This window comes from Lathamus discolor, chromosome 19, assembly GCF_037157495.1.
Source record: "Lathamus discolor isolate bLatDis1 chromosome 19, bLatDis1.hap1, whole genome shotgun sequence".
NCBI classification, from domain to species: Eukaryota; Metazoa; Chordata; class Aves; order Psittaciformes; family Psittacidae; genus Lathamus; species Lathamus discolor.
The window spans coordinates 3,872,431-3,897,440 of record NC_088902.1 but is presented as its reverse complement, the minus strand read 5'-3'; the positions used below and the strand labels follow the sequence as shown (position 1 = coordinate 3,897,440).

General features: G+C 43.9%; 1 protein-coding gene across 5 annotated transcripts in view; it reads right to left on the bottom strand.

The window, feature by feature from the left end:
* MAGI3 (membrane associated guanylate kinase, WW and PDZ domain containing 3) overlaps positions 1 to 25,010 on the bottom strand; it is a 75,690-nt gene that overhangs the window by 4,596 nt on the left and 46,084 nt on the right. For 3 of the 5 annotated variants that reach the window (XM_065698336.1, XM_065698338.1, XM_065698339.1), the window contains 15 exons: positions 24,828 to 24,907; positions 22,655 to 22,712; positions 21,561 to 21,655; positions 20,222 to 20,410; positions 17,679 to 18,287; positions 16,818 to 16,849; positions 15,010 to 15,163; positions 14,339 to 14,430; positions 12,038 to 12,230; positions 10,843 to 11,028; positions 7,547 to 7,732; positions 3,882 to 3,984; positions 3,643 to 3,775; positions 2,862 to 3,005; positions 1,085 to 1,223 (listed from right to left, as the gene is read on the bottom strand). In XM_065698336.1, coding sequence (XP_065554408.1) covers positions 1,085 to 1,223; positions 2,862 to 3,005; positions 3,643 to 3,775; positions 3,882 to 3,984; positions 7,547 to 7,732; positions 10,843 to 11,028; positions 12,038 to 12,230; positions 14,339 to 14,430; positions 15,010 to 15,163; positions 16,818 to 16,849; positions 17,679 to 18,287; positions 20,222 to 20,410; positions 21,561 to 21,655; positions 22,655 to 22,712; positions 24,828 to 24,907 — 2,393 coding nt within the window. The remainder of the gene's footprint in view (positions 1 to 1,084; positions 1,224 to 2,861; positions 3,006 to 3,642; positions 3,776 to 3,881; positions 3,985 to 7,546; positions 7,733 to 10,842; positions 11,029 to 12,037; positions 12,231 to 14,338; positions 14,431 to 15,009; positions 15,164 to 16,817; positions 16,850 to 17,678; positions 18,288 to 20,221; positions 20,411 to 21,560; positions 21,656 to 22,654; positions 22,713 to 24,827; positions 24,908 to 25,010) is intronic. The other 2 variants (XM_065698337.1, XM_065698340.1) reach the window with 1 other exon arrangement.

Sequence of the window (25,010 nt, the reverse complement as noted above, 5' to 3'; positions counted from 1 at the left end):
AAGACAAGGTAATTCAGTGAGAGACAAACCCAGCCAGGAGTTGAGCAGGATGGCACCAAACAGCCCTCGTGGTTTACAGAAGGGCTGCTTCCATGCCATGAGCTAATTCACTGACTTGACTGTGCAGCGTGGGTTGGAACAATAAGATGTTAAGGGGCCACCTTCCAACTCTCTGGAGGAAAGAAATGGAGGAAGTTCTAAACAGATTTTACCCCTTGTGTAGGTGCCAGCTGCAGCCTGTAAATGACTGAACACGGCAATTTGGTACTTCAATCCGAGTGGTTTATATAAACTCACACTCGGGCACTATTATTGAAAAGCTCTTCAGAAGAACTGACCTTGCAATGCTGAGTTTATCATCAGAACCTTGGTGTCAGCATCAAGGTGAAAAGACTAAAAGGTGGACCGACAGAGAAAGCACTCTCTGCTTTGTAATACTGCCACAAGCCTTTCTGATTTGGAGCTTTGGAGCATTTCCTAAATCAGATTCAAAACCCTCAGTTCTGTTCTCTGAACTGATCTCCTACGAGCGTTTGATTTTCTGCCCTTCCCTTTTCTTTGCCTACAAAGTTGTGCTTTCCTGCTGTGGTTGCAGAAGTCACCGTTTTCAACAAACAGAAGCCACTCTGAGAGCAAAGCTGCCTCTATCCCTGCTGTCTGAAGCTTTGGCTTTGAGAAACGAAGCAGTCCATAATTTAGAAGGCTAAAAGCAGGGAACTAAACCTGTACAGAAGTAATACTCTTAACAATGGAGGCATTTTGAACTGAGTACTGTAGCATAGCAGAGTTTAATTGAAGAGTCAATCAGTGCTAATTATCACATTTGTATAGGAAACCTTGATTAGCTTAGACAGGGCTGAGAACTTGGTTCAGTCACAAATACGCAGTAATTTCACACTGTGTGATATTCCCAGGTACTTGTGTTAATTTGACAAAAATATTCCTTATATTTGAAAATGAATCTGAAGAGCTGCACAGCTGTCAAAAAGAACTGCTTCCCTTGAGCTAGCACCAATGGCTCCTTCTTAGATTGGCCTCCATGGCCTTGGCCCCTCAAAACACAGCAGCCCCCAAGGTGACATACCGTGATCTGGGATCAAGCCAGTCCCCGGTCTCAGCAGCAGCAAAACTTTATTCCCTCCAGCCTGAATCAGCTCAATGGCTCGTGTGTGAGTGATTCCTTGGGTGGGTTCTCCATTAATTTCAACTATTTGGTCACCAACCTGAGGAGAAAAGAGCAACCAGGTTAATCCTTGTGTCTCTGACACTGTAAACTGATTCTTGATTTAGAAATTAACAAATAAAGAGGCAGAGGCTTCTATTTTTGTCCTCATGCTAAAATCCACTCAGCAATAGCAACACCGTTCCATGGCTGCTGATCAACATGACGTGACACGACACGCTGGTGGTTCAGAGCTCTTCACACAGGTCTTCTGCCCAGCAGATCTCAGGTCACTTAAGCACATCTTCCAGTTATTTACAAAGATGAGATCAACACAGCCACATGCCTGAATTTTCCTTTCATTGAAGGAAGCTCTTCCCTGTGAGGGTGCTGGCACAGGGTGCCCAGAGAAGCTGTGGCTGCCCCATCTCTGGCAGAACCACTCCACGATTCTATCAGTTAGCAACTTACAGAGGCACTGGGCAGGTAACGACTGTTCACATTAACTTCGCAGGCTGCTGGGAAGGGGTTGGAACAGCATCTCTACACAAAGGGTCATGAAATCTATTTTACAATACATGGATCGGCCAATGGATGTCACTAGTGTATAAAATTAGCAGTTTAAAGGGACTGAGTGGGCTTTGTTAAATAAACTGTCTCTGCCAAAGGAGGTCACAGTCTGGTTACTCATCGGATAGGACAGGACACGCCGCTCCACACGACGTGCCTCCTGTCATGCTCAGTTGCCGTTAACTGGGCGAGAAATTCCTCTTCACAGTTTTAAAGTACAGCCAGAAAATGACACCATTTTCCTGCTGAGAAGGGAGAATATGAATGATGTGAAATGTGTGAATAACCTCACACTGGGTGAGTGCATCCCCTCTGTGCTTAGAGCTGCTGGGGACACACAGCACAGTGCTTATGGCATTGCTCCTCCATAGGAATCATGCTCCCATGGGACACAGCCGCCTGTTGGGGCAGTGAACACATCCCTGCATACACACATCCCCTGGCCAGTGAGGTGCCAAGTGGTGGAAGGAGGCTTCATGCTGGAATGTTCAGGAATATCTTGCTATCATGGTCCCCACTAGCAGATGCCTTGGCACAGGTTGTCTACATGAAGCGGTGTGCAGTCAGCTGGGAACCTTTTGGTTGTTCCTGCTGGGAAAGCAAAGCCCTGAAGCTCAGTGTAACAGCACTTGGAGGAGGAATGCAAGAGAAAGTATTACTGCTGAATGCTACACTCATGTAGTCCCTCAAGCATGGGGGAAGAAGCAAATTACTGTAAAGAACAGGACAATAGGAGATAACAATACTTAGAATTCCACATTCAATTAAGCCTCACAGTAGCTCCAGCACGTATCTGTGCCAGCCCTGCACTGTGAACTACAGTACAAATGGAGGCAGAGCCTTGTGCCAGTGGTTGTACATGCAGTAAAGCACCAGGACCACACGTAGAACAGCATCTTGTGGGCACCTGGATTCAGCTTCATGCTCCAGTCTGAAAATTCAGCTCTGGGCAGTAGCCACAGGTTGTCACCTACCATTGTTCTTTGGCATTGTATCCATATGCTTTGCTTTTACTACAACATCTGAAAGTGAATGCCTTGCACAAAGATAAGAATTTTGCCACTGTGAGTAAATCAATGTGCCAAAAAGCCGACTTGATCAACAAACTGATGAGAGAAGACAAACTCACGTGTACTCTCCCATCCTTGACAGCTGGCCCATCTTCAGCGAGTCGAAGGATGAATAAGCCCATGTTGTATTCCTTTCCTCCTCGAAGGCTGAATCCAAACCCTCGAGGGCCCCTTTCCAACTCCACTGGGAAACAGCCAGGATTCTGTGCAGGAAGTCAGAGAGAAAAAACAGATGAGGACCTATAGGCACATTTAAACATTTGTTTTCCTGGAAAAATGCTTCACACAGTTTGAGAAACATGCAATCCACGGTTTACACCCACTTCACTTTTAGTGTGAGGTGTCCCTGTTTTAGTGTGAGGCGTCCCTGTCCATGGCAGGGGGGTTGGAACTAGATGATCTTGAGGTCCTTTCCAACCCTAACTATTCTATGATTCTATGATTCACCACCACTCATGTATGACTGGGTGTAATGGTTTCATCCCAACTCTAAGCATACACAACATTTTTCTGTCTAAGTTTTAGATATGCATGAAATTTCTTTAAGAAACTGCCAAAGGGTCTGTAGTGGCCCTATTGCAAGCATTTGCTGCTTCTTTTAGCATTATAAAACATACTCAACTATACTAAGGAGATAATAAGGTTTTAAGGTGTTAGCATTTAAGGTGTTAGCAAAAACTTTCTGTGCAACACTTCACTGCATTTTTATTTACAACTTCTCCACCCAAGGTCGGACAGGGGAATGCTTTATTGTTCTGATTTGAATACTCCATGGCAATGCCACCGTAGCATCTTGATGGACAAATAGTTTGCATGTATCTGCACCCTCTGGAGAGTTACCTGTACCTGGGAATGACGGCTACCAACAACTGAAGCCACGCCAGCATCAGGCTGTGTCAAGTGCTTATGCTCAGGCCAGGAAAGCCTGTAACTACTTGAAACTTCTTTTCCAGTTTCACTTTCCGTAGCTCCCCTACAGAGGGAAAAGGATGTGGATGTTACCTTTGCATTAACAACCCCTCTGGTTAAGCTTTTCCAGCTGTTCTCAGTTCCTTTTGCCAACCCCAAAAGCTCTGTACCTGTCTGTGCTGGAAGCGTTGATCTGGGCTGATCCCAGTGGTCGGTGCTGTGGAGCTGGACTCTGCCTGGCGGAGTTTGTTCCCGAGGGAGGACCACGGTGTTCTAAGAGATTCAAACAAGACCAACAGTCAGTACTTCACAAATATAAAGGCAACAAACTCACCACCAGAACACAGTGGCCATCAGGGCTGTGTCTGCTGTTGCTACTGTCTGGCATCTTGGGCTCAGCTCACCTCCCAGTAGTTGCAAGGCAAAGAGGATTTTCTGAGGTCTAAAGCCATAAGCCAGGAACCCAACTGGTTCCATGGAATAAACTCCTGGGCATTCTATTCTTACCTATGCGGCTTTCCTTCAGAAAACCAACAGCATTTTAACTGAAGCAGACATGAATAGAAGGGTTTTAGAACATCTGCAGGTTGATAAAAGGCAATGAATAAGCCCATGTTGTATTCAGACATAAATACAGACAGAAGGGACTAGGGCTAGTCAGATCCATCTCAAACTAACCCCAGTAAAATACACAAAGTGCTCAAGCTTTAAGCTCCCATGACCCACAGTGTGCACTTGAGCCCAGAAACCCCTATGTGCTGGGGGCATCCCCAGAGCAGGAGCAGCAGCTCAGGGAGGGGATCCTGCCCCTCTGCTGGGCTCTGGGGAGCTCTCCCCTGCAGCCCTGATCCAGCTCTGGGGGAGCAGCACAAGAGGGACGTGGAGCTGCTGGAGAGAGGGCAGAGGAGGCCATGGAGATGCTGCGAGGGCTGGAGCAGCTCTGCTCTGGAGCCAGGCTGAGAGAGCTGGGCTGGGGCAGCCTGGACAAGAGAAGGCTCCTGAAGGGGGGACCTGAGAGCAGCTCCAGTGCCTAAAGGGGCTGCAGGAAACCTGGAGAGGGGCTTGGGACAAGGGCCTGTAGGGACAGGCCAAGGGGAATGGCTTGAACCTGCCCGAGGGGAGACTGAGCTGAGCTCTTAGGCAGAAGCTGTTCCCTGTGAGGGTGCTGAGGCGCTGGCACAGGGTGCCCAGAGAAGCTGTGGTTGCCCCATCCCTGGCAGGGTTCAGGGCCAGGTTGGACACAGGGGCTTGGAGCAAGCTGCTCCAGTGGAAGGGGTCCCTGCCCGTGGCAGGGGCTGGAACTGGATGAGCTTTGAGGTCCCTTCCAACCGAAGCCACTCTGATTCTATGATCTTACCGGAAGGAAAACATAATGCTTATTATTAGACTGAATTTCTCAGGTATGTGAGACCTCCCAGGTCCTTCACAGGCTGCTTGGTGCTGTTACGATGATATGCCTTCAGGAGTTTTTTCTCTAGAGACAAAACGTCAACTTTTACTCCTGGTTTATCCTCAGAGTTTTAATTTAGAAGCACAGGCAAGAAATATGCCATCTGTTTGTACAAATCCTCCCGTCCTCTCTTCAGCCTGCTCCCTCGTGTTTCCAGCTAATGCTCGACAAAAGCTGACAGGCTCCTGCTTTTGTGAAAAATGCTAAAGAATGTCTTCTGGCACATCAAGTGCAATTCATTTATTTGTATGAAAAGGAAATATCGCGCATCTGTGAAAGCTGGGAGGTAGAGGGAAGGGGGACAAGGTAGTATTGTTGCCAATCCCAGAGGACAGCACTGAAGATAATGGGGAACAGTAAACTCCATCAGGGTTTATGCTTTGTGGTGCCAAACAGCAAAAGGGCACTTTTTCCTTTGGAGCTGCCTCCTGCACCTTCCTCAGCATTCACCGTTGTCTTGTGAACCACCTCTGAAGCTCAGCTCTCTCCCTGCAAACCAGGGGGAAAACACCTGGACTCGTGACTAATTCACATCATCCTGGCTTTCTACAGGATCTGCTGTATACAGGGTTGTGCTGGGAGGTAATCGATTTCTCCAGCTAAATCAAGGAGAATTTACAAGTGGTGATGTATCCCCATTTGGGTGGAACAGGTTCTGTTTCTCTCTCTTTCACTGTCTTTACATCTGATACACGCCAACTCCACCTCCTCTATGCCACACGTTTTTTCTGTCTGGTCTCTTCAGTCTGGTTTTATCACCTGCTACTGAGAGGCTTTTTCCCCCCTATTAGTTCTCCTCAGGTTCTTGTTTTCTCTCTACTTTTTGGCTCCAAATCTGTAATTGATGAAGTGGGATGAGTTCTTACACAGCATCCAGGTAAGGTCATGCATTAATAAGGGACAAAAATATTACCTTCAGAAAGCTTGTTCTCAAAACAAAGCTGATTAAGAGCCTCAGAGAAACTAATCTAATGCAACCAATACAACTTCAGTTGCATTATAAACGTGGCCCTGGGCAACTGCTTTGAAGTGTGTCCCTTCAAAATGGAATGAATCAGATTTGATAGAATGAAAACCTTAATAGAAAAGTAACAATTTATTGAAGTCTCTCTGCTTCAGCATTAACAAAACAGAAAATTAAGCCTTTGAAATTCTGTATTACAGGCTGAGAGAGCATGTTAAATATTTGCCATGAATGTGAAATTAGAGAATCATCTATTTGATTTATTCACATTCTGGCTTCAGGTATTTATTATTTAAAAGGTGAAAAAAGCCAACTTTCTGGTAAAATAATGATAGCAATTTTAATTAAAGCCACAAGCAGTGATCCAGAAAAATGCAGTGGCAAGCAGGGCTGGAAAACAGCTTTTCCTCTTCAAATGATTGGATTTTACATATTTATAGTGAACTGTTTGTGTAGAAACAATGCCATATTGAATGCAGCGTTGCATGGGAACTTCCATTAAAAATACAGGCCAGGTTGGATGGGGCAACCTGGTTTTAGTCGAAGGTGTCCCTGCCTGTGGCAGGGGGTTGGAACTGGATGAACTTTAAGGTCCCTTCAAATCCAAACCAGTCTGTGACTCTGTGATGACTCTGCAGTCACAAAAACTCATTTTGATGCTTGGATGGACAAAGCATTTACATGTGAAGAATCCACTAGCAAGCCCAGAGGCTCTGCAGGAAAACCCCAAGGCAAGGTTTTCATGGTGGGTTGTGACCACTTTTCAAAGGGTGTTTTTGGCAGACAGGACTACTGGATGTTTCCTTTGTATCCTAGAGATACAGCATTGGGTAACTTGTGTATTTTAATATAGCAGGATGGAAAACCTCAGAGTGTGTAAATGGAGAGGATCTGAAAGCAGGTGTCCCTGTGGCCTTAGAGCACCTGAGCATCTAGGCCAGATGTTCCAGAGCATCCCGGGATCACCTGCCTCATCTGGAACACAGCTCCTGGCAGCAGCAAGAGACAGGCACTACCTGGGGGCAAGATTTTCTCTCTGGGCATCATCCTGTGTCTGCTGCAGCACCCCCAAGGAAAGGTCTTTTTCTCTTTGGTTGCAGAATACAAGGTCTGATTAAGACATGCTTCTATGTGAGCAGCAGTCTGTCTCTCTCACATGAAAAGTCATGAGAATTTCTTACTCTGCATCATGCTGTTCATAGCTGTATCTTACTTTTCAGTATAACCACCTTAGCAGCTGCCTCTCTCTGCCCCACTTGCCTTCAGCTCTTCCAGAGCAACTGGATGAGCTTCACTCTCTTTAATTGCCAAGCATCTTAAAATACTCCACTTTAAGCAAATTAACTTCAGAAGTTACAAACATCAGACTCTGGCAGTGTAGTAGGACCCATCAACATGCTGGGACCATGCACCCTCCTTACCTTCCTCAGCCACAACAGTCAGAGTCACCACGTTGCCTGCATCCTTGATGAGCTGCACTATGCTGTCATGTGAGAGTTCGATGATGGATTGACCGTTCACTGCTGAGATGCGGTCTCCCACTTTCAGCTTCCCACACTGGTCAGCTGGGCTCCCGTCTATAACTCGCCCAATCTTGTGAGGAATCACTAGGAAATCAAGAACAGGCACAGCAACGTATTCATTTGATATTCATTATTAATATTCATTCAATCATGTGAATGACAGAATCACAGAATGGTTTGGATTGGAAGGCACCTTAAAGCTCATCCCATTCCAGCCCCCTGCCACAGGCAGGGACCCCTTCCACTGGAGCAGCTTGCTCCAAGCCCCTGCGCCCAACCTGGCCTTGAGCACTGCCAGGGATGGGGCAGCCACAGCTCTTCTGGGCAACCTATGCCAGAGCCTCACCACCCTCACAGTGATTTATGTCAGACAAGCACCACAAGCACCACAAAGACCTAGACTGCAACAGTCATCCCAGAGACTGCCCCTGCTCTAAAAGGTGGCACTGTTTGTGCAAGAAAAACCTGCAAATAATGAAGAAAGTAGAGTGAATGGAAACAGCAACCCCTGAGCACAGCCTTACTACATGGTGACACTCTTCTCCATATAGAGACTCCTCTAAAGGTCAAAGTGATGGGGCCAGAAAAGGCAGAACAGGGAAAAGGGGGAATTTTATGAGAACTAGAAGGAAAAAAGGCTGCTTGTACCTTCCCAGAGATGAACACAGATGCAGGAAGAGCAGAACTAAAAAGGCACCAATGAGGGAGGGATGCTCCACTCTAGCATGGTTCTTCCTCAGCCCTGCCATGGCTCCCGTCTCTCCCTGCCACGAGCTGTGCTGGTGCTCTGGGAAAGATCTTGTTTTACAGTTTACTGACCCAAACATCAGTGCTGCAGATGGCACTGGGCAGCCAGCGAGATGCCTTTGTGAGGGGAGAAGCCTGCCAAAGCCTGGGGCAAAAGAGCAGCTCGTTGAGCTGCCTGGGTGCCGACGTGGCCCCAGCAGCAGATTCACATTACATCAAAGCACATCAGTCAGTGTGCTTCCCCATGCGTCTAAAGCAGCCTTTCATTCATCTGTATGCCTGAAAGCACAGCAAAATTGGCTTCTGTCCTTCCCAAATCCTTCAGCAGGGCTCTTCTGCACAGGAACTGCTGCACTGCTCCTTTGTAACTCATTCCCAAAGACCTCTCCAGACTGACCTCCACATGTGTCACAAATACCCTTACTGGTACTTCATGTAAAAGCCTGTTTGCATCTCCAAAGCCTGAAGCAGGTTTGATGGATACCTATTTTCTGTAGCTGCTGCTCTCCCAAACATGCTTTTCTCTGCAGGATTGGAGAGGTGAGGAACATTATGACCTGCCAGAACTATCAGCTGGCTTTTCAAAACCATGGCAGCAAATCTGAAACACTTTCACATCATCATCAGGCACCCAAGACTGAAAAGCCATCAAGGATTGTTTTAATGAGCTAGCACATGCAGAAGTTGCTGTGAAAGAACAGACATTGATGCCTTCTAGCATTTACCATAAGTTTAAATGTTATTTAATCTTCCCTTAATAGACCGGGTTTTTAACTATTATATAAAGCTAAGAGCCAACTGTGAAGAGTAAAGCACTGCAGGGCTGCAGACTCAACTGCTGATTACTTGTTTTAAAATAATCCTGGCTTTAGAAGAACACAATAGCTCCATATTAAACTGTGCCACAGGAAAGTTCTGCACAGCACAGCCTGTGGCTGCACCAGCATCTCTTTTTTTTTCAGCTGTGTGTTAGAAACAGCCTGGACCACAGGGCTTATGTTTCCAGCACTGGAATTGGTTTTAGGTGTCTCCTACTTTCAGTTCTAATAATAAATAAACAGGGATTTGCAGCAGATCCTCAGAGAGAGGACACACCGTGCCTGGACCACTGCTGCTTCACCAGCCCACCATGCTGAGTGCTTCCAGAGTGGCTCGTTTAACATTCCTGAAAAGGTACTGACTGAGCCAAGACTGCATCACACGTTAAATATATATCACATGAATTCAGCACAGTGTTATTTATTCTGTGCTCCTGCTGGTTTTTTATTGTGCAGTAAAATGAAGTGGAAAAACAGAAGTGTCTGAGGCTCAGTAAGAGACATGCTGTCAAGCCATCATTATGTCTGTCTGGAACCAGATGAGTTCAGAAGGGTGATTTACACTACAGAACTAAAGGAACTGAGAAAGGATTTCAGGAGTTATCTGTACCTTAATGTCAGTGAATTGAGTTCATTTGTGGCTGAACACAGAGCTGGCTTGCATTTTGAGGGCTGCCACAGATAAGCAAGCCTTGGACTAGATGACCTTTGAAGGTCCCTTCCAACCCAAACTAGTCTATAAACTATTTTGTGATGGCCAAGAGGAATGAATCTCAGAAAGATGACCCTACTCAGCACCTCCTGCAAAAAATTATTCAACAGCCTCTCCCTGGCACTGGAGATAAGTAGCAGTCATCAGCACAAGGAGTACTTGATTACACTGAGCAGACCTGCTCCTGTGCAGGGGGTCACAGATCTTTCTAGTCATTGAGTTGGTCTCCACAGCTTCCTTCAAGCAGCTTCTCTCATTCACTTCTGCTCCAAGTATTTCTTTTTCTTTCTGCTTTTAACCTTGGTTATTTTGTTGTTTATCTTTACAGCTATGCCTGAAGCCATGTCCATATGTCAGAACTGTAATACCAGAGCATGCTCCTTTTTGGTTTTGATTTTCTTTCTAGACAAGCACCCTACCTGTCTGACAATACAACTTCATTGCTTTCTTCCAAGTACTGCAGTGTCTACTTTCTCAGATCTCCCAGAATGAGAAATTCTACCCAATTAGGCAATATAAAGCCAAGGTTGAAACTATACTTCCATTAAAACACCTAAGCAGTGTGGGAATCATCACCACCACATGCTGAGGACTGCCCTGAGGACTGTGGCAAGTTCACATTCCTGTGTATGGGCTGGTTTGCATGTGACAGACTTTCCCCCTGCCCTCCACTTATGTCACTGTTGGGTGAAGAAGAGCATGAACATGAAGCAAGACAGACCAAGCCCCAGCTATTTGGGCTGTGAAATAGTGTGAGTGGAAAATGACTGTGTCTTTGCAGAGTGCTGGGTAGTTAACACCAACACATCAAAGGAGAAATCCATAAAGAAGCTGCATCGCATCTTACCTGCTGCTGCCAGCAGCAGCTTTGGTACAAGCATCACGCAGTGACACCACCACCAGAACACTGCACTTACCACCAGGAGGAGGTTTGTTCTTTGAGGTGAGGATGACAAAGCCAAATCCTTCATTCTCCTTCCGTTGCAGACGGACATCGTAGACCTCTGGGGACTGCAAGTTTGCAAACTCCACCCGATTCAGCCGGGGAGAGCCGTTTTGTGTGAAGACAGGCTGCGACTCCTCCTCCTCTGCTTGCTTTTCCCCTTTCAGGTAACAGGCAAACAACAAATAAGGAAAAAACAATACTGCTGTTTTACAAAGCAGCTACAGCAAAACTGTATGTCTCAGTATCACTGCCAGTGTAAGGAAACACTGCCTGCCTGGGAAAGTAAGGGGTGAGTTTATGAACAATGCAATTTGGATCAGACCGAAATCAGATGCAGGATAAAGCACTCAAAGGCCCAGTTATGCAAGGAAAGCCTGCTGCACACTGGTTGCACACAGGTGAACAGACCTGGCTCTGTGTACACAGACTTTGTCAGAGTGACCTGATGCCTTTTTATGGTAAAAAAACCCCACTGTGGCTTTTCTGCATGCTACAAGATCTACGGTAGAGATTCAGCTACAAACCACAACTATTACTATCTTAAGCAAGGGGCAACCGTTTACTTGGAACAATGGAAACAGTTCTTAAAAGGCAGCCTTAAGACTGAAGTCAGGCCTTCTTTTAGGAAACGTACAAACTTTTGGTCCTGAAGTATTCATCTACCAGAAGGTATCTTGAAAGACAGTGAGAATTGAACTTCAACATACTTTTTCCTTTTACTTGTATATACTCAGAATGAATGGTTGAGTAATGCAATGGAAACCCAGTATTGGTTGGTAATCAGAACATGGGACTGTTACCAGTTCTCCTGAAGCCCATCCCAGCTCTGTTATTCACTTGATCAGCATCATTGAATCACAGACAATGCTCCTCTGTGCACTGCTGACCTGGACACTGATCTAAAACTGCAGAATCACAAGATCCTACCCTGAGTCATCTCTGGTTCGAATGCACTTACAGCAAGCACCAAAGCATCAGCTTATTGAATTCTGCTTTTTTCCACTTACTAAGAATTATAGCTGACCCTCCTGAATCTCAGGCTGCTCATCTCTAGTGCAGTAACCAACAAGTTTCAGAGCAGCTTTAGATGACTTGACTACAAAAAGTGTTCCTTTAGCCAGATGTGTGTCCCCTGCAGTACCCCCTCTGGACAGACAGACACATACCACCAAAGAAGATCTTCCTCCGGACTGTGAGCAGCACCTGACCGTTCCGTGCAGCACTGGTCATTAAGTCCAAAACTTGTTTGTGTGACTTCCCTTTCACAGGGATTCCATCGATGCACATCAGCTCATCCGCAGCTCGAAGCCTGCCGTCTTTCTCTGCTGCTCCCAATGGGATTATGGCTCCAATATAAATCTGTCAGCAGAGCAGAGTCAGGGGGTTTGAGCAGCAAAACATGAACTCATCAGAACATGTAATGGAATCCAGGTGGATCCTGACAGATGAGGGCTTTTGGGAAGGTAATTTTAAAGATTCTTTAAGTGTTCAATTGTAGCAGAAACACAGCCAGTGACTGTACTTTGCACCAGGTGACTCTGGATACAATTTGGGGGCTCAAAGCATTGAGTTTTGAGGGATTTTTAATCCTTATTTCCATGAATTCTGGAAATAGCATTGTCTCTTGAGCATAATGGTCAACTTTTGACTTAAGCATAGAACTGTACTTTTTACATATATATGATTTCCCAGACATTGAAATGAAAGCCTCTATTCAAGTATCTTTTTAAGCAAGACTAGGTCAGAGTGATTGGGAAAGAAGTAAAAGCTTTTGAAAGAATTCAGATTTATTTCTGAAAAGCTCAGACAGTTCCATGCTTGGAGCTTTTTCAGCACACAGCTTTTGGTGATTAGATAATGGGATTCAAACAGCTGCACTCCCCTTATCAACTTTGTCTACTCCCACCTCATAAAGCGCTACTAAATATAACAGAGATAAATTGAGCACGCACTATTCATATGCTGGAATTACATTCAGGTTAAATGAAAGATTAAGATTAATTATGGCCAGTACTTGTTGGAGGTTAAACAACGGTGGGCAGACCATCTGCACACAGCGTTCATGACATTAGCTTTACACTTACCAACAGTTATGGCTGTCATGGAAACAAAACACCACAAATGCTATAAAGTGCAACTGAAGAAAAATTCTTTGGTTTTGCTCTTCCTTTTCTTTAAATGCATGTTAGGAAAAAAAAAATTATAAAACAGGCCAGTACTGGGTCAGAGCTGTGAATGGAAAAAACCGTATTCCTGAACTGTAATCAGAAAACAATCTGTGAGTGTCTGTTCCAAAAGCTTTTCCTCTTAACTCGACAGCCAAAGGAATGGCTTCCGACATATGGTACAAGTCTCAGCACCTCTTCCCAGCAAAAAATTGTTGTCTTTTTGGAAATAAAGGGAAGTCTCCTAAAGAACAGACTACCCAGGGGTTTCCGCACTGGCATTTGCCCGTATGCCTCCAACTCCACCATTCCTTGGCAGTTGTCTATCAAGCAGAGAGTCATGCAAGCCCAACTCTGCAGGCTGAGGCCTGGAAAAACGACTACATTGACAACTTAAAAACATACGTGAACTCTAGACACTGACCTGGTTACAGCAAACTAGGCTCTAGCTAGTATTCTTCCTCCCGTGCAAACATCAGAGCTGTTTTGATGCCAGTTACAATGCAAAACAATGCCCACATCCATTTGCAGAAGGAAGCCAGCCTTAATAGGTTCTGCTTCAAGGCTTTCATGAAAATCCTAAGTACCACATTTTGTATTTTATGAGATGAGAGGGAAAAATACAAGGCAAATAAAAGCCTGAGAGAGTGCACTGGAAAGGCTGTGCTTATTTCCTTGAGATGAAACCACCACAAACCCAATGGCTGACAGAACAAAATGCATTTTTAAAAACCTGGCAGGAGAGGTGGGGGAAAAGGGGTGCAAAACAACCCCAATTCCTGCCTTGTTTCACTGGGCTGCATTCAAAAGAATGGCCTGATGGAGTTTTGCATGGTAAACAGCTGCTTCCTTCCACTCATCTGCTCCCTGGGATGTGCTGACGTGCACAGCACAGGAAGCATTTCCAGGGCACATTTTGTGCCAAGACCACCGCTGGGATCAGGTGGAAAGGGACAAAGGCTGGGTGTCAGCACTGACCTTTTCAGGGCTCCTGAGACACAGCAACAGCTACAGAAACACCATCAGTATTATCAGCCCGACAGAGACAACTGCTGCCAAAACCAGACTCAGATAGTGAAAGGGCATGGGAGCCTTGTGGATTAAAATCAGCCATGAAGGGTGGGAAAAGAAAGGTAATCTGAACCTATTCTTGCTCTTTAAAAGGCAGTCACTGAACTGATCAATTTTGCCATCACTGAACTGTTTAGAGTAAGAGGGAAATGAGGATGAGACAGAGTAGAAGTCATTCTAACAGTAATATTGTAAGACAACACGTAGGCAACTGTAAACAGTTTCACTCACAGGCTGATCTGGTCCATCCCCTCCAAGCACCCGGAAACCAAAGCCTGACTCTTGTTTTCGTAGGAAAACATCCAAATCTCTTGTGTTTGGAGCTAAGAAAAAGAACCATTTCAAAACATGTAAGGAGCTATCTTTGCTTAGTGAAAGATAATGCTCTGGTGCTGCATTCTGACTCTCCTTATCAACAGAACACAGTAATCACAATAAATAATTTGAACAGCCAAATCTGATGTTCTCTTTTCAAAATGGAAACATTTACTTTCAAGAAAAGGCTGAAAAGGGAAAGGACAGATTCACAAAATGCCAAAGGAGAAATCACAGCTGCATTCGGACAGTGAGCCAGGAGAAGAGCCAGTCTGTAGTACAACTTCGAGCTACCTTCTGTAAACTCTGAAATGGTCAGGTCTGCTTCAGTTTACTTCAGATCTAGATCATCCTGGAGACCTTTTCTATGATTAACTGTTTTATTGTAAATATGGTGGAAACACATCGTATCTTTTTCTAAAAATGTGCTTCAGAGTTTTCTGTATGAATTATGCACTTATCAAAATGTTTTACTTACAGGACATGATCAAACTCAGTAAGAAAGTCGCAACAGTTTTAGCACACAGATAACAATGAAAAAAATCCTTTAAAATTGAGCATTTCCAAGTTGAAGTTGATATACTCACGTTTGTCCTCATATATAGTCTTAGACTTCAGGTAGACTTCTGAAGGGTCCAGTTTAGGAGAGCCTGGTCGTACAGCAGTGGGTGGAAATGGCATTGGCTGTGGGATGGGATCGCTGACAGCTTCCAAGCTCCCTGAACTGTCCAGCTTGTCCTTCTGAAACAGAACCCACCAAATCTGTATTACATCAAAAGCTAACAGTGTACTTCTGCACAAAGACAATAAACAGCACACACAAGTGAAACACAGAGCAAAACAAGGGAATAATATTATAACTCCACATAGCTCTTCCAATGTGTGTGTCTGACCAGACTACTGAGGTCTTCCTCATCAGGCCACAGATTTCTACTGAGGACTGGGCTTAGAAAGGGTGTTTGAAGTGACTGCTGCTCAGAGATGAGTAAAGCTCCTGGTAGTTACTGACTGGCAGGGTGAAGCAGGCGTACAGGACCAGTCATGTTTGGAGAAGAGATGATTTCTTGGCAGGCGCCTGCTGGGCTCAGGAGCACAAACCACCACCATGGGCACGAGCTGTTCCATGGGCACTGCCTCCTGCCAAACTACCTCCAAACAAGAGCACCTGAGCTGTGCTCAATATCAGGTTGTTTGCTGCAGGTGTCCCCAACAGCATTATAATGCTGAACAGGAGGAACATACTTGGTTCATTCACCCTCGGCATGAGGAAATAGAAATTGAGTAGTTCATAGCTGCAACACACCTATTAGCATTTCACAAAGAAAGGACATTGGGGATCCTTGTAGTCTCTCACCTTAATTTTCTATCAATTATACACTAAGGTAAATCTAAATACTTATTCTGGGCTGAAACCCAAACAGGAACACTGGAACATGGCAGTCTGCATGTGTCTGTGCACATTAAACAAAAGCACAAGCAGAACAGACTTAGATATGCCCTTTTACAAGGAGTAGAAGAAAACTCCCCCACAAGCCATTTAGCAGTTTGTCAGTTCTTGTAGGTTTATAAGCACAAGAACTTGCCCTTTTTAACTGAATTATTTTGCCATGCTGCTTAATGCCACTGAACATTGAGTGCTCTGTGGGAAGTTGCTACTGCACGTGTGCTAGAACACCAGTCTCCAAATCCAAGGTATTTTTAGCTTGCCTGCACAGAGCGCACTGACACAGGAGCCACACACTGACAGACCTGCATCCTCAAAGCTACAGTGATTTATGCACTGATTTATTCAATGCAGGCAGCTGTATGCTTGCAAGGAACAGAAACTGAAGCTATTTTTGAGTGCAGTCTGTTTCAAGCACACTAAACTTGTGTGCTTACTTTATCCCACTGCTGGGATACGACTTCAATATTCAACCAGCACGAAAAAGCAGCTCCATCTGCATTCTGGTAGTGGGGTTTTCCTAAAATGCAATACTTTGTTCTGTACAAGAAACGTTTTTAAAGAAACAGCTCTGTTCACCAACTAGCCCAACTTATAAAAGAAGCACTCGTGACAAAACCATCCATTACTATCAGCATTATCAAATCAGAGGGCATTTTATTAAGCCCAGGGATTCTTTACTGAGCTAATATACACCACAGATACCCCAACCAGATGATCTTAAGGCCCTTTCCAACCCTAACTATTCTATGATTCTATCATAGAAGCTATTTGCTGCATTCTTGATTCTTCAGTAGTAAGAGACACGTCCATCATTTCCATTAAACAACTCAAAAACCCTCAAAAGAATCTCTTGTGTTAAGTAGACCATACTTATGAGTCTGTTTTGCAACCAACCCCCCCTGAATGTTCTCCATCAGCAATCAATTTAAACACGTCACTAAGACTCACCCCTTTGGCAGTTTTAGTAGGCGAGGGTGGACCTGAAAAAAAACAATGTAGAAAGCATTTTCTATATTAGATCAACCAAAGTTTACGCAGCAATACAGCAATATAACCAGCTCCTCCTGGGTTGAAAATAGTAACTAATTCACTCTTCTTTGGGGGTTGGAACTAGATGATCTTAAGGTCCTTTCCAATCTTAACCATTCTATGATGCTATGATTCTAAATAGCAAACTGAATGTTCAGTCAGCTGAAAACACCACTTCACAGAAGTCTCAAATTAGAACTGGAATCTGCTGTACAGAAATTGCTGTACAACAATGAAAAATATCTATTTCTCTTTTTGCTACACACTGGTCAACCAAATCACACATCACTTCATTGGATATGGAGGCTTTGTGAATTTGTCTGGAGGAATTTCGCTTGCTACCAAAGAAATCTATTTCCTTAGCAGATTCAGGAATAGTAGCGTTCATACAGTAAAAAGACCTGGAGATCCTGGTAAAGTCTATGACTGCAGTGATATACTCTCAGGGCTACAATAAAAGCTTAAATGGACATTGAGCAGCCACAATTCATTCAGTTCCTCCTGGCAAACACACACTATCTACTAGTCAGCTTTTGTGGAGAAGACACATTCTGGTTTGTGACTGAGGTATAAATATACGAAAGCACAAATAAGTAATTTTCTGGCATTTCCAGTGATCAGCTCCACCACACTGCTGATGCTTCCTCCTGTCTCCTGTGATCACCTCTATTACAGCTATTGAATACACTTGGAGAACAGTTGATACTGGACATGACCCAGGTATTGCACTAAACAGGCACTTTTAAAAAGCATATGACAGCTGTAAAGACACGTATGTACCTCCTCTTAAGATAAGCAGTGGCACCTCTGCTCCTACTGGAAACTGCTTCAGTACCTCCACCACCTGCAGGTGTGTCAAGCTCTGTACATTCTGATGGCAAATCTCCTTGATTACGTCCCCTTTCTGAAGGCCCTGGCACCATTGGCTGTCTAAAATCATCTTCACCTTCTGTCCTGTAGGACTGTCTGCAATGGCAAACCCAAAGCCTTTAGGACCTTTGATTAGAGGAATGGTGACCAGCTCTGGCTGAGAGCTTCCTGAAGACGCAAGAGAGATCCTCTGCTCAGTTGTATCCATGGAAGGGCCATTCAGACGACCATTGACCAACATAGGGCCCAGTTTTCCATTCTGGTCCAACACAACTGTTCCTGCTATTAGATCTTGGCTGGTCAGAGAAACATCTCCTTTGGTCACAGGTGGTCCATTGATAATAGGTGTAGCTGTCACTATATCTACCACAGGGTCTTCATTGTCGTCAGGAAGAGGATAACCACGACACAAAGTCATGTTCACATACTGATTGACAGGAACTAGCTGAAACATCTGGACAACATCTGCATGGGTATGGCCAAGGACACAACTTCCATTTATGTCTACAATGACATCACCTGTTACAAAAGAAAGTATAATGGCGTCAAAACCAGAGATGAAACCATCCACATCTGGGCTCAGAACCAATGCCTCACTGGAGGAAATCAAAACTAGCAACGAGTGGTGGCTGGGCTATTACCCCTTGGCTATCTGTTGTGAAAAAGCATAAAGAATTTCCTCTTTGCATTTATTCTATTTCATCTCAGAACACAGTGTGCTAAATATATAAAGTTTAATCTGCAGCAGATTTAAAAAATGATACTGTCCAGCCACAGGAGATGAAGCAGTGCACGCACACTCCTGCAAGCAGATGTCTTCTACTTTAATTCGTATTGTACAGCATCCTAAACTCAACCCAGAATAAATCGGATTTTCTGGCGGAGGAGGGTCCTATGTTTATTTTAGGACTAGCTAAACTGAAGCTAGGATTGTGCCCACACACATTCTGTATTCTTACACTGCTGCCACACATGGCTAAGCATGTATTTTCAAAATGAAGTGGAAGTAGCCTTCATATTACAAAGTCCTGTTTGATCGTTTTGCATCATTCTGATCAAGAAACTGCATGTGCCATACAACATTCCCAATAAACAAATCATCTTATCACTTAAACACCTGGGCATCAGTAAAACAGTAACTCTATTATCACATGAACACAACAGGGATGGATGTACATCTTTTCACTCAAACGTGTGTGTGTACCACAGCACAATGCCTGGGGATTGTCCTAGTTTTTAGAGAAGGAAATGAAGCACATGCAAACAAGTTCAAACAACAGATAGCAATGAAATTCTTTCATTTCATAAATAAATAGTATTACAGCATCAAAAGCATGAACTCTTCTTACTCTATGTATCTGAATACTAAGAGAGTTTAAGTGACATGTAAAGAATCACGCGGCCTTTTCCAATACACTGTATGTTCCAATAAGCTTATAGGTTAGTCTAAACATATAGTAACCATCAAAAAGTGTGTATTCTTCATGGATTGCATGCCTCTTGTTTCCTCACTTGCCCAGTTCATACAGCATTTCTTGCTCATTCCTGCTGCAGGTTTCTTTGCAGACTGAATATTTGGTGTGATGTTTTTGGGCAGCGACAAGGCAAAACACAGGCCAGGATTCAAACACACTATTTTTACTTTACGTATAGAGGGAACAAAAAACATTCTGTAAACAACCATGAAACCAGAAGTCTTGGCTAAAACAGAACTAACTGTCATCTTCAGAGGTGTATGAAGCTCTGGGGCCCCAAATGTAAGAAGGACATGGGGCTTTTGGAGCGAGTCCAGAGGAGGCCATGGAGATGCTGCGAGGGCTGGAGCAGCTCTGCTCTGGAGCCAGGCTGAGAGAGCTGGGCTGGGGCAGCCTGGAGAAGGCTCCTGAAGGGGAGACCTTAGAGCAGCTCCAGTGCCTAAAGGGGCTGCAGGAAACCTGGAGAGGGGCTTGGGACAAGGGCCTGTAGGGACAGGCCAAGGGGAATGGCTTGAACCTGCCTGAGGGGAGATTGAGATGAGCTCTTAGGCAGAAGCTCTTCCCTGTGAGGGTGCTGAGGTGCTGGCACAGGGTGACCAGAGAAGCTGTGGCTGCCCCATCCCTGGCAGTGTTCAAGGCCAGGTTGGACACAGGGGCTTGGAGCAAGCTGCTCCAGTGGAAGGGGTCCCTGCCCGTGGCAGGGGGCTGGAACCGGATAAGCCTTAAGATTCCTTCCAACTCAAACCAGTCTGCGGTTCTATAAATCTACGCTCTCAAAGGAGATTTGTATCTAGACCATGGCTTCTTTTCCTTTTCACACTCTGCTCTGCACGGATCTTTCACAAATCTGAAAACTGTTCCATTTACTGAGGTGGTCCTATTCAGTCAGTGGATGAAGTCACCCAGCTCCTGTGCCTCAGCAGCCTCCTCCTTTAAAAGCACCACAAGAAAAGGAAGTTTAGAGAAACAATACTTGACCTGGCGCAATTCTCCCATCTTGTGCAGCAGGTCCATCTTTTAACACATTCTTCACCTGAAGAAACTCATCAGGTCTGTCCCCTCCAATGATTGTGAAGCCAAAACCCATTGTACTTTTCTTCAGTGATGTCCGTATCAGTGCTCCCGTAAGCTGGGATGGATCTCTAGTGAAGACAGACTTCTCTGCTCCTTTTGAATTAGGGAATAAAGAGACATGAAGGTTAGAATCCAGGGTTAGTTTTGGGAAATTGTTTGGTTGGTTTTTTCAGGGGTCATAAAGGTTAATGACTTTTGGTTAACACTGGTTAACCTGTCCAGCACTGCTCTGGAATTAAAACAATCAAGATAACCATTATACCTATGTCACAGCCGACTTGGCGAATGAAGACTTTTCAAGACCACTATACAGATTACGACAGAGCTGGAACTAAAGTTCCCACCTCTAATTCCCAGTTTAACACTCTAACCCTTGAATACCAAGACTAAAGTATATTAAAAGCATAAATATTCAAGGTGTGGTTTGTCCTGGGTTTACCAGGAGCCATTTTGTTCCTTCTTAGTAACTGGTGCAAGCTCTGTGTTTTGACTTCCAGCCTGGGCAGAGAGCTGATAACACCGATTGGTTTTAATTGTTGTTAAGTAATGTTTATTCTGGCCAAGGACTCTGTGAGTCTCATGCTCTGCCGGGGACGAGGGGAGGCCGGGAGAAAGCAGAGACAGGACATCTGACCCAAACTAGCCAAAGAGGTATTCCATACCACAGCACATCATGCCCAGGGAGGTAACTGGGAGTTACCCAGAAGGGCACAGTCTCTCTTCGGGGGGGTTGAACTCGTTCGGCGGTGGTATCGTATTCTCTTGTTATTTTCTCTTATCAGTATTATCATTGGTGGTAGCAGTAGTGATTTGTGTTATACCTTAGTTACTGGGCTGTTCTTATCTCAACCCGTGGGAGTTACATTCTCCTGATTCTCCTTCCCATCCCTCCGGGAGCGGGGAGGGTCGGGGTGGGGGGGGTGAGTGGATGAGCTCTGTGGATCGGTTTAAACCATGACAGGTTTTACCTGTATCTTCCAGCTCACTCTTCTCACTCTCCATATATTCAAAAGCTGCTTATGACAACCAGTTTCAGAGCAATCAGAATTATTTTAAAGCAGTCTTAGGGTCTCAGTTCCATTTTAACATTAAAAAGTAATTCTAAAACCCCTAGAGATTTGGGAGGGCAACACCACAATGGACAGCAAAAACACAAGACTAATGCCTTCATTAATTCTAAAACTGGTTACTTATACATGCAGATAAAGATGTCGGTAACAAAGAACACAATATTCACTGATACCTGATTTTGAAGGGCCAACATCAGTCTGTCCTAGCTGTTTTTTTCTTTTGGCTTCCAATACTGGGTTTTCAAACTGAGTTTTCTGGTTAATATGACTGTAAACACACCAAAGGCAGATCAGGATTTCAGCAGAAAGCATTCTGCCGATTTCAGAGAAAAGACAACCACAAAAGATACATCTACAGATACAATTTGTTATTATCTCAGCTTAATGCTCTGGAGGAATGAACAATAAATCATATCATAATCAACACTGAAAGCATTACTGTTCTTTCAACAACCTGATTTACTTTGAGAGCCAATACAATTTTACTCCCTGTAAACACTAGGTAGAGCATAGCTTCATTCCACTCTGCAAATATTCAGAAGGTTGTAATAACTTAGAAACAGAAAACCTGCTTTTTCTCTTGACCCTATGTGTTGCTTCCATCCACCTATAACATTTACAAGCTCAGACATCACCTTTTTACTACTAGATGCTTGAGTAGTAGAGCAGAGTGGGAAAAAAAACCCCAACCACCAAACAGTTGGGTTTGAGCAGAACTTAAATACCCGTGTTGGCTTTGCAAAGTCAAAACCTGTTAGCTTGTTTTTCTCTGAAGCTAACATTTTCAACTCCACTTATTCTTTCTCCATGGTTGAAGAGAGATTTCATTTACTCTGACCTGAAGGAGATTCCAAAGAGCTCTTGCAGCAGTTTAGTAGTAATTTATTGGCCTCTTTGGAAACAGCAATGACAGAGAAGTTATTTTTGCTCTTTTACAGTTACCGGGTGTCACTCTTAAATCAAGTGCCCTGAGTTTTGTAAAAGCTCAGAAAAATTACATCAGCTCATACCCACTAATTAATTACTTTGGCTGCTACTTGATTTCCCTCCCCAAATGAAATACACTCTAGTAAGTCAATAAGGTCATACCATGGACATCCCCCCAGCCTAGTGCTTTGGAAGTGTGCAGTGCGTGTTCACTGCCCCTAGGACTGTTTCCACTGGATATATTTAATACTTCTATTGCATTACAACCTATATGTATTACATATCAAGTGCTTCATTATTTTCAATTTATAACTATGCTAAATTAATAATTAGCACTTACTCAACATAATATGTACCGTACTGAGGGTCTTCTATTTTTTCCCATCCATAAGGAAGCTCTGTAATCAGAAAGACCAAATTCTCCATTACAATGGAAAACTATCTGCAAATATCAGAGTTCTTATGAAGGAACGAGAGGACATATTACAGACTCATGAAAAATACAGGGAAAATACAGGTCCTTTTTTTCTTCCCTTTATTTGTGTAAGGCTGGTCCTTCTGATGAAAGGATATCAGCCTGTTCCAGGGAATCTGAAACCCTATAACTCTCACTTTGTTCCACTAGATGAGGAGACTTGTATTCAACAAAATCACACCACTTTAAACATATAATAAACTTAAAGACAAGATACAAACTAACCTATTTAGAGAGGAAGAACCTATAAAGGGGAAGAAAAATACATTATTTGAAATTAATCTAATTATAAATTATGAATGTGATTTGATAGTTCTTGACTTTTTAAGCTACACAATATGAATATGGTCGCATTGCTTCTGCCCCCAAATACACCCCAGAAGAGAATTATAAATGCCTTGCTGTATCACATCCCAAGCTTGTAAAACCATGTACCTCCATCCTCTTGTACTTTCAGTTTAAAACCACCTGCAGAAGCAATACCATGTTTCTTCTTTCTCTCGATAACATCAGGATATTTCACTGTTTCAGTTTTCAGTCAACTCAAGAAACTGTCAGTCAGAACTCTATAAGCTATAGGTGATGATTCAGAAGAAAGCCCCCAACACTACAGGCTATTTCATCCTGATGCTTACAGTTTAGTAAGACACCCTAAAAGCAGCTACCACGTGTTAAGGTCTGGCTGTATCAAATTCAGTACAGACTGCCCAGCTTGCCAAAACGACAAAATGCAGTTCAGTGCTGCTGCAGCCTGGCTGCTCGTGCAGCCACAGCAAGCTACCTGAGAGTGACCTGGGCTTGCGCTGCCTTGGACATCCCTAAAGTAGGGGTCTAAAATAAGAAATCACCTGTTTAATAAAGGCACTGCAAGTTACATGTGAAGAGCGCTTTTTTATGGCAAATTCAGAGCCTGGTAAGATGATGTCCAGCAGCAGATCATTATTGACTGAAGGTGATAAGCAGTTAAAACAGAGGTCCAATTATTTTACCTTTACTTTACTAGTTATCTTGACCATGGAAATTTAGATGTTAGAATAATGGGTACAGTCAGGTAGCTAGACAATTTAAGGATAAAACTGCTATGTAATCTTGTTTGAGGCTGCCCTAAGTTTGATGGTAACAGGAATTTTCCTAGCATATGACAGCATGTTACCAATTATTAATACCAGCATCACTCCACAGGGTTTGACAAAAGACACAGTGGGTCTATTCATTTAAATGTTGTTCATTTGGATATCCTGCATGTCTCTGTTTAAAGTGCTCTTTTTATCCTGTGGTGAGCTGCACATATGTTTAATAAGCAGCAGTATGTGTCCATTGCTCCAGCTGGCTTCATTATGAATATGTGGTTGTTAGGCTGTGCAATTTAGGAAGACAACAGGCTATTCTGAGTCTGCCTCAGCTTTTGTAACATGTCAGGCATTTACCAAAGACAGAACTATTTAGTGCTCTTTTCTGGCTGACTAAATTGCATTACTATGTAGGACATAGTTGCAGGAATTGTCTGTAGGCCAATCATGAACCTGACCTGTAAGTCCTGAAGCAACAGTGCAAAGAGGTGAAGTCAGACTGCTCCCTCTGCTTATGCATTCAAATAGAGTATCATGTCACATGCGGTAAGTATCATTAGCAATAGATATTATGCTGTATCTTCTTTATTATTCCTATATTCTAATACTTATGGACCTTTTCCTCCATCTGCACAACAATTTCCACTGAGATGTCACTATTTTATGCAGCTTTCTCCTCAGTAATGACAGTTACTGGAATAAAACATCTCATTACCTTCTCAGGAATGCAGATAAGCCCATGATTCAGTCTGATTCTATTATTCCAGGGAAAATACACTATGGACTTCCTCAGTCTTACATAAACTTCTCTTGCCACCAAACTAGGGACACTCAGCACTACACTGCCTGCTCCAGAGTCACATGTAGCAGGAAGAAGCTTCTACCATAGCAGTAATGGACTATATCCAGCTGTGATAAACTCAGACCTTTATCAGTCACAGGGGACAAATAAGTTCTGAATATCTCACCTCCATCTTCACAATCTTCGGGAGCTTTGGCCTTCTTACAGAGCCGCGGATCAAGCCAAGTGGTTGTCTTGGTGTTATGACTGTGGAGCAGAAAATGGGCCATTAAAAGAAGAGAACTCCCTCAGACTGAAGAAGCTTTGCTTTATTTTAGCTTTTAAATATTTACTACCATTGGTGAACTGT